Genomic DNA, 9,954 nt, shown 5'->3' on the forward strand with positions numbered 1-9,954 from the left:
CCGTCCCCGCCCTCTGCTGCCTCCAGTTTGTAGGTTACTGAAAGATTTCACCAACCACAGAAAAGAAGATTAGAGAGGAATTAATGGTATTCCTTTGTTATTATAGGAATAAATTGATATTTGGCGGGGGTGGGGACAGTCTGGAGTTGGAGCAACATGATGTGTCAGGAGACGTAAGCAGAGGGATGGCACAGTGACAAACAAACTCAGAGCCAGGGGGATGCCAGTCTACTGGATATCTCAACTGATGTTCACCATGTTACAGGAGATGAGAGAGCGGGATAACGCAGAAGCAGCCGGGTGCGCCCGTGACGGGACAGAATGAGAGCTGCTGGGACATGGACGGTGTCAGTAGAGGACGGGGACAACTGTGACATTGCCTGGGAGAGACCCTGACGAAGTGGGAGGGACATCTGGGTTCCTCTTGTCTTTGAAGCCCCAGCTTAACCATGAGAGTGGCCTTCCTGGCCTTAAGACTGATGTGCTTGGCCTGGTTGTGGCCTGTCACTCAGCTCAACAGCAGCCACTTCCCGAACAAGAGGAGAAACAAGGAGATGTACGTCGGAGAGAACGCTAGACAAAAGCACGGAGGGTGAGCCAAAGAGGGCTTTCTTAGATGAGTCCTTGATTTACTATAATTGTGGAGCTTCTTCTTATGTGGAAACTGACCTTCATGGGTGATTTTATGGACATCACTTCCATGTCCTACTTTATAGAGCTTTCACATAAATAACTGCATCTTTTTGCGTTTATGTCCACTGATGGTAGATCAGTGTCAGACAAAGGTCATAGATTATGTGCATTGCTCAGAAAATTAGTGTTGATTGTTGCTTAATCTTAAACATAAAATGATGTGAACTTTGGTTTGGTTTTAGGATAACTATGACATCCTCTCAGTGACTAAAGCCATTCGGGAGTCAGATATAAATGAAAGAGGCTCCACAATAACAAACTGAGTTACACGTGTGCTAGAATGCAGTGGAAAGCAAAAGTACTCATCTCCCTTTGGCTACGGCCTTTGCTTTTAATCAGAGTGCTAGAGTCCATTTAACCATCACTAACACCATCGAGCAGATGTCAGCGCTGTTTTAAGTGTTTGTTAGAAAGAAATCTAGACAGAGACAACGATTTTACTTAAGCTGTTATTTCTCCTCTTTGCTTTCCAGACGGGTGGATCTTAAGATGAAGAAGCTGGACAGCACCAAGTCTCTGCTAATTAAGTCTGAGCAGCTGCTTCGGATTGAAGACCATGACTTTGCAATGCGCCCTGGCTTTGGAGGTAACACACACACACACACTCACACACTTGGTCATTGTATTTATTTTGTATTTATTTGTATTTATTATACATTTATTTTAACTTTTTCTCACTCCAAATATTTTTCCTAGCATTTTTTTAAGTGTGCTTTAATGGTAACTCAGTAGGTTGATTTAGGTTACTGTGCTGTTTTTGGTATTATGCCGCCCAAAAAGCCCTTTGTGACCTAGATTGTCTGCTTTGAGAGACAATGACTGCGGTAGCACGGATAAAATAATCTGAACTGTGTTCCTAATTCTCCCTGTGTGTGTGTGTGTGTGTGTGCTTCCAATCACAGGTCTGGATTTTTTTATCTTTTGCGTCTTTTTTGCCATTACCTTAAAGAAACCCTGCACAGTAATCACTTTCTCTACTGCATGTTCACAGTGGTCACCCTCTTTTGTAATGTCTGTTTGAATTCATTTTTTTCCCAGTCAGCAGGCAAAACAAGTTGTTTTGTGTCTGTCTCAGTCTTTTCAGCGGATTACACAGATGTTTACGTCTGCCTAAGAGTTCTTGGAAGATTTTAACTGGTGAATGAGAGCCTCTGAACGACATTTGCTTGTCAGCTCAGCAAAAATCTATTGTTGTATCAATGCCATTCCCTAAGACATCTGCAGGCGTGCACCATGGGTTTGTTGTGCTGTGACAACAGTGTTGGGTGTTACGTGTTATTGAGTATCAGAGTGATTAGGTCACTAGTGATGTTCCTCTGACTGGAAATCAGCTGCATATTACAAGACTGTATCCAAGTTTGTGTCAGTCAAGTCATAAAGCATTCAGGCAAAGAGGGCATTAAGTAGTTGTATTATTTGTTGTCAGGTGATAATGAATGTCTGTACCTGCAAATACCCAGGTATTTGCTTCTAAACCACGACTAAAGCTGTCACTCTCAAGGAAACTAACAAGCCTATTGCTGGTGAGATGATTGAGGGTATTCTGCCAGTGCTAACCTGCTGTGCAATGAGGTAAAATCAACTCACTTTAACTATAGTAAACGTAGTAGGATGTAGAATTTCTAGAACCACAAAGCTAATTGCAGAGGGGATTTTGGTTGTCTGATGAGTTACTTTTCTCACTGGGTAGAGCAACAGGTTGTTTTTTAATAGCAATAATCTTGTTTTGTAACAGATTAGTATTAAAAGTAAGATTACCCATCACTTGATCAGTTTGCATGACTGGAACATTGTCATTAAATCATTGTTATTCAGCTTATTGGGCCAAGCAAATCAGTGGTGGTTACAAATTGGAAAACACTTTATCTTTCTGTTTTCTGTTTGTTTGTTCTGTTTCATTAATTCACCTTGTGACTACGATACTCCTAAAACATTGTATTTATTTAAAATAGAGTAGAGTTCGAGACCTCATTTTTTGTTTCTTATTTACTTCAACCTTTTCTTCCTAAACTTGACATTATCATTGAGCTGATAGTGTGAGTTAACTCTGTTAGCTGCAAACACATTTGCTGGATTGTTACATTTGTCTGCTATGTGCGGTGTCCTGTGGCCCGCAAAGAGTTTTTTCTTCATTTTTTTCTCATTTCCATTTTTTTTTAAAATTTTGTTGGTAATAGAGAGTTTTGAAGCTCATTAACGAGCTTAAGTGAGCTAACTCTGTTTGACCCTACTTCCAGGATGTCAGCATCCCAGTAAAATCCCTCCACCTTCATTACTCCATTGTGATTGCAAACACATGCTTTTGAGTGCTTACCTTCATTAAGTAATGGCACAGAAAAAAAAAACCCAACAACAACAGCTGGTGTTTACAGTTCAAATCATACATTAACCGTATTGTGCAGCAGGATAATGACAAGAACCATTCTTCTTACTATACACTACCCTGGATATTTATGTAATAATACAATGTGGCAGATTTTCAATTAATGGATCCTTGAAGATAACATAATGAATTAGTGAGTGTTGCTGAATATCCACACATGCATGTTGACTATGTAACCTCAGGGAAATTTATAGGCATGTAGGTAGTGAGCTACCTCATCCATAGGCCTGATTAGATTTGAAAAGATTTGCTTATTTTCCCAGTACTAAATGTACCGTATGGGGTCACACGAGTTGATGTAGTTGATGTAATTTCTCCGAATCAGTAGAGAGCTAAGTATTACATATTTCTGTTACAGTATTAACAGCTTAACCAAGAAAGTAGTGAAGATATATAAATAATTAAACAATTTTTTTTGACATTTTATCTTCTTAACTGAGCAGCAGCGTTCATTTAAGGTGTCGTGCATGAGCTCGAGACCTTTGTCTAAATCAAATACTGTAAAGAAAAGTCACTGAAACATGCATTTCAGGTAAAGCGACATTTTGAGGAGTTGATTTTTACTGTGAACCAAAAAAAATAAATAAATAAAAGGTGAGGTTGTGCATTAACAAAGATTTCTAGTGTAAGGTAATGGTTCCTTTTACATTCAAAAATGTAGAATGTGAACATAAAAATGTTTGCTTCAGTCACAGATGTTTATACTGTACTGTGTATCGTGACTGTATAAACTAGGGTTATCTCTGCATATAGCTCAGAAGTGGGATTTACACATTGGTAATCTCTGACAGATGTACAAACAGATGTTATCCAACTGATCCATTACAACATCTGTCCAGGTTCAGCCCTGCCTGTTGGTATCGATGTCCAGGTGGAGAGCATTGACAGCATTTCTGAAGTAAACATGGTACGCACCTTTTAGATTTCAATAGTTAATCAAATCAAAAGAAACTGACTTGTTTTCTCTGTTGAACATGAGTGGTATTTTTTTTTTCTTTTTGTAGGACTTCACCATGACTCTCTACCTGAGGCATTACTGGCAAGATGATCGGCTGGCCTTCCCCTCCAGCAACAACAAGAGTCGGACCTTCGATGCACGTCTGGTGAAGAAAATCTGGGTTCCAGATGTGTTTTTTGTCCACTCTAAGCGTTCTTTTATCCATGATACAACCATGGAGAACATCATGCTGAGGGTTTATCCTGATGGAAATATTCTCTACAGTGTTAGGTAAAAAAAAAAAAGATAATATATGTCATTGTATTCACAGAGAGATCACTATAATTGCATTTTCTGTCATTAGCCAGTAGCGAAAATAATGGCTAATACTGGCTGTCATTATCTTGTCTTTTTGAAATTAGAAGGGCCTAAATTTGATGAAATTGATTGGGATGCTAAAGTATTAGCTAACACTAGCTAGTAAGGTGCATCCACAGACTCCGATCTCTGATAAATAGTGTCAACATTAAAATAAAAAATGTTAACATTAACACTGATTAACATTAACATTAATTATTAAAGGATTTCATTCTTTTTTGAATAAGTGTTAGGACAATTACCTGCACATGAAGATGTGCCAATATAGATAATGCAGACATGCATTAATTCAGCTTTCTTACTAGTGGCCAGCAGGGGGCAACTCTTTAAGGAATTCTTGTGAAGTCTATAGGAAAAGGAGCCTACTGCTTCCTCTAAATATTACCTTTGTGAATTATGGTCACCACTCAAGTCAAAAAGGAGGATGAACTTGGGTATGTTTTAGGGTGGGGCTGTGATTGGCATATTGTTACCTTATGAGCATAGTGTATTGATTTCTCTGTCAAACTGAAGCTTGTGACATCAGGCTTCAAAACACAACACAAACACACAGTTTCAAAATGAGACCACCAATCGGTGACATCACAGTGGCTACAGCTGTGTTTTACACACAGCCTGTGGTATCGATTTACTTTTGGGGCCAGGCTCAAATGGCCATTAGAGAAACTGTATTGGTGTTTGCTCCAGCTGGTTTCAGTTTTCAGCCCTGAGGGGTGCTGTTTGCCAAAAACCAGACCAAGTAAGGCATTTGCACCAAAACCCCTTGCACAGTATATACAAATTAGCAAGGACTGTTAAACCATCAAGTTTTAAGCTTACATGTCCTAATACGATGAGTTATGGCTTAAATTTTACTAAGACTGTTTGATGAGCATGAACATCACCACAGCCCAGTTTAGTGGACGGGGTATGAAGTGAATATGAGAAGGTGGACTGTAAGCTCCCAGACTGCATTCAACATATCCATTTCGGTCACAGATGATGACAATATGGCGCAAATTCCCAAATGGCCCACAGCGGCCACAAACTGTGTCAGGCACAGATGCTGTTACTGAATGAACAGATCAATTCAATCCAGTAGTTTTATTTTACACTGTTTCACTGAGATTACTTCAATATTTATGCAGGTATTTATTTAACTGAAAGCTGTGTTTCAGGATCACTGTGACGGCTCTTTGCTCAATGGACTTCAGCAGTTTCCCTCTGGACACACAGAACTGCTCTCTGGAGCTGGAGAGCTGTGAGTATTAAGCTGCAGTTGGGACATCGTGGTTGCTTGCAAATACCTAATAGGATATCCAGTGTTGTTTGCAGAGTAATAATGTTAATTCCTACATTAAATGTACTTGTTCTTGTGTTGACATGTTTCGCTGGTAAACATGTTACACAACATTTGATGCACTATTATGTAATTTAAAAAATTTGGGCTAGAGAAAGCTTTTAGCTTGTTAAATTTTCAAACACTATCTATTTTACGCACAAAAACGCAACTGGATATGCTTGAATGTTATACAGTTGGGACAGAGACAGCTCAGAGTGCATTACCTTACTTCATACTCACAGTAAGCATCACCATCCCCCTTTTGCACAAATGAATTATAATCCTCAGGTCATTCAAGTCAGCTTCTGTGCATTATGCTTGTCTATCCTCATGATGCAGGATTTACTGCAATGTTTGGGAATTCTTTGGTCTTTCCATCCTGTTTTTCTGTCTTTACCTCTCTCTCTCACTCTGTGTGTCTCAATCATGGATCCTGATCTCAGGGGAGAGTTGGTAGTTCCATTTTTGGCAGCTCTCTCCTCTCCTCTGAGAGAAACATCCATGAAACTTCTAAGAGAGGCAATACGTGAAGGTGTCCAACCCCAAACGCCCACCCTCTTTCTCTCCTCTCTTGAAGATGCTTACAATGAGAACGACCTAATGCTCTACTGGAAGAACGGGAACGATTCATTAAGGACTGACGAGATTGTGCTCTCTCAGTTTTTTATTGAAGACTTCCAGCCTTCCTTTGGGCTTGCCTTCTACAGCAGCACTGGTATGTCCGGCAGGAGTCTGCGGACACTCTGAGATGTATTCATTTTGAAAACAACCAGAGTGCTCCAGACCCCTACTGTTTTTCTAAATAGGAACAGTTTAACATTTTGGAAAATACGCATTACATAAAAAGATTTGACACCACTCTTACAGTCGTTTTCTATGGAGATGCAGCCAGCAGTTGATTAACTTGTCCAAGCTTGTGGAAACAGCTTACCCGGCAAAGGCTACAAAATCCAATAACCAGCATCTGAACAGTTTACCAATGAACACATTATTCCCATTTCCAGTCATAATGCTTTGCTACAGTAACTGTGTACGGGCAAAAGCTTTTATATGTACACAGACATGACTGAGTGCTATTGATTGTTTAAGTTCTCTGTGAGAAAGAAAATAACCACATTTTCCAAAATGATGACATGGGAATCAATGCCTCTCTGCAAAGCAGAAAGGTATTGATTATTCAAGGTGTTTTAGAATTGTATGACTGCGGGGTCTACTTTTTGAAACTCAGTTTCCGTTTATTGTTGTCTGTGTAGAAAGAAAAGCTAGAATTGGAGCCAGAGAGATTTAAACAATCTGGATACTGTAGGTTTCCACACAAATCTATGAAGATGTTATACAACTCCAGCATTAAAGAGATTTACTCTCTCATTTGAGTTCTAGGTTCTCCCAGTAGGTTCATGTTGCAATTTTATTTTTAATAAGGACAACTTACACAGTCTTGTGCAAGCTTATTTTCTCCTGTCAGTTACTGATATCACCCTGCTTTCCACCTGCCTGCCCCACCTCCACTGTGTCCATTTATCTGTTTCAGGTTGGTACAATCGGCTCTACATAAACTTCATTCTAAGGCGGCATATCTTCTTCTTCATGCTTCAGACGTACTTTCCCACCATGCTGATGGTGATGCTGTCCTGGGTGTCTTTCTGGATAGACAGGAGGGCCGTACCTGCCCGTGTCTCTCTGGGTACTAAGCCATTGAGCCAATACAACCCACATAAATAATTACCGAAATTGTATTTTCATCCGGACTGATAAGAAAATATCACCATGCCTAATTTTTACTTTAAATTCATCTTTCCATTGATTAACTTTTTGAGAGTGAAATGGTAAGATTGATTCCACTCTCTTGTTTGCCAAATACTGGAGAGATTAGGCATAGGTCAGTCAGGAAGCACATCGTCTCATCAAATAATTACATCTTGTTTTTGAGATCTAATTGCCCATATTTAAACTGTGAGAAATTCCCCATAAGGAGGAAGGGGTGGAGGAAGTTTGTCAACCAGGAGACCCCAGTTTGCTTGGTATTTTGGTAGCTTCGTGCTTTGCACATTTTGTTATGATTTCATTTGTTATTTTCTTTCTCTTTCCAATTGCTATTTGGTTAAAGTTCAGGAAAGTAGTGTGGTTTGGGTTAAAATATCCTGTTCACAAGATTCTTATGTTATAAGTTAGTGAAACTCACATCATTGTTGCAAAATCATGCCCAAAAGACACCTTGCAATAAAGGAACACGAACCGGTTGCAGCAGTTCTTCTGAGCACTGATTTTGATCTCATTTGTTTAATACAGGTAAAAGCCCACCCACCCATCCATTCATCCGTCCATCCATCCATCCGTCCATCCGTCCATCCATTCATCTGTCCATCCATCCATCTGTCCATCCATCCATCCGTCCATCCGTCCATCCGTCCATCCGTCCGTTCATCCATCCATCCATCCGTCCATCCGTCCATCCATCCGTTCATCCATCCATCCGTCCATCCATCCGTCCATCCGTCCATCCATTCATCCCTCCATCCATCCATCCGTCCATCCATCCGTCCATCCATCCATCCAGCCATCCATCCAGCCATCCATCCATCCACTTGCAATATCATTACTTTAAAAAAACCTCACATCATTGTTTTACAATAGGTTCTCACTTGGGTGCAATGACCTGCAATGACAATGATAGTGAAGTTCCCAGCAGCCAAACAGTAGATATTTCCTGGCTTATGGATAGGAGAGATGAGTGTCACTGTTCTGATCTGCCGCTCAGCAAGAAAGCAAATAAGCGTATCCAAGGGTGTCTGCTGGTTCACCATCTATGTTTTTCCCCTCCTACACAGTTAGCTTACGCAAGGAGACGCCATCATTACGCCTGGGCTATTTTTGGAATCAGACTCTGATCCAAATTCCAATTCTAAAAGCTTTACGAGCAAAAGAGCACTAAATCAGAGTTAAGCTAGTTTGCATCCAGCAATGATGTAATAATGACTTTGCCTACTGTAATTAGTGAACATAAATACACTTGCATGGTTATATGCTTGTCAAAACCCTGAGGATGATGATAAAGGATATGCCCTTTCAAGCCCACTGCCCTTTACCACAACTAAATTATTTCGATTACATTATCACATTTGCTGTGATTTTTATGGCATAATTGTTCATACACTGAATTCACATTGGTACATAAAAGGACTTCAAAGGATAATTTCTTGTTATTACTTGTTTGTAAGACACATTATTCTCTGCAATGTTTCTGCAGCAACAGTCACAACTGGTCTTTCTGTATTCAGGCATCACCACCGTACTGACAATGTCCACCATCATCACCGGTGTGTCGGCCTCTATGCCACAGGTGTCTTACGTAAAAGCTGTAGACATCTATCTATGGGCGAGCTTCCTGTTTGTCTTTCTGTCAGTCATCGAGTATGCTGCGGTCAACTATTTCACCACAGTGGAGGAGATGAAGAAGCTGAAGAGAGCAAAGGTCAACTTCTTTCTAAAATCTTCTCAAATCTCCTGTCCTATTTAGCCCACAGAAGCCGGTGTGCAGCCATAAGGCAATCCCCAGAAACTAACAGTGATCTGCTCTCCTCTCTCTGCAGATGCCCACCTCTTACAATGCTGCTGAGGCTATGGCCTTTGATGGGTGTTTCCACGACAATGAAATTGACCTGGCCTCCCTCCCCGCCAGCACCCCAAATACAGAAAGGAACATCCAGTCTCGAAACTCGACTGTCTCCGCACCCACAGAAGGCACCAGGCTACGTCGCAAGCACCCTTTAAAACGAAACCTCAGCTTCATTATGAGCAACAGCTACATGATCGACTCATACTCCAGGGTATTATTCCCGCTGGCTTACCTGCTCTTCAACATCATTTACTGGAGCATGTATGCATAACGCATTAAGTAAGCAGCAGAAAAAAACAAAAGAACTGTTCCTTTTTTGACTCTTGTCACAATTGCACAAATGAACAAAAACAGATGGATAATAATAATAATAATTAATGACATAACCTCGAGTCTGCTGAGTATAGATGTCCTTCATGATGTCTAATGAAAAAGTGTTCGGCTGTAACTTGGAGAAAATCTGAGAGCGGCTGTGGAAGTGAACGGCTGATATTTTAATGAATGTTTATGTGTGTTTCTGGCATGCCTGATTTATAACAGAAAGAGTTTTAATCCAAAATATATAAACATTTTTAGGATTTTATTTTATTGCTGGATCAGATGCGAAATGGCAAATTCTTTAAATA

General features: G+C 40.2%; 1 protein-coding gene across 1 annotated transcript; it reads left to right on the forward strand.

The window, feature by feature from the left end:
* On the forward strand, positions 1-9,954 carry gabrr3a (gamma-aminobutyric acid type A receptor subunit rho3a). The gene is made up of 9 exons (XM_039617979.1): positions 1-592; positions 1,167-1,279; positions 3,916-3,983; positions 4,081-4,304; positions 5,549-5,631; positions 6,290-6,427; positions 7,244-7,396; positions 8,991-9,184; positions 9,303-9,954. Exons 1-9 carry the CDS (start codon positions 450-452, stop codon positions 9,597-9,599), a joined length of 1,413 nt encoding a protein of 470 aa, XP_039473913.1. The 5' UTR covers positions 1-449; the 3' UTR covers positions 9,600-9,954.

The sequence above is a fragment of the Oreochromis aureus genome, linkage group 10 (genome assembly GCF_013358895.1).
Source record: "Oreochromis aureus strain Israel breed Guangdong linkage group 10, ZZ_aureus, whole genome shotgun sequence".
Lineage (NCBI taxonomy): Eukaryota > Metazoa > Chordata > Actinopteri > Cichliformes > Cichlidae > Oreochromis > Oreochromis aureus.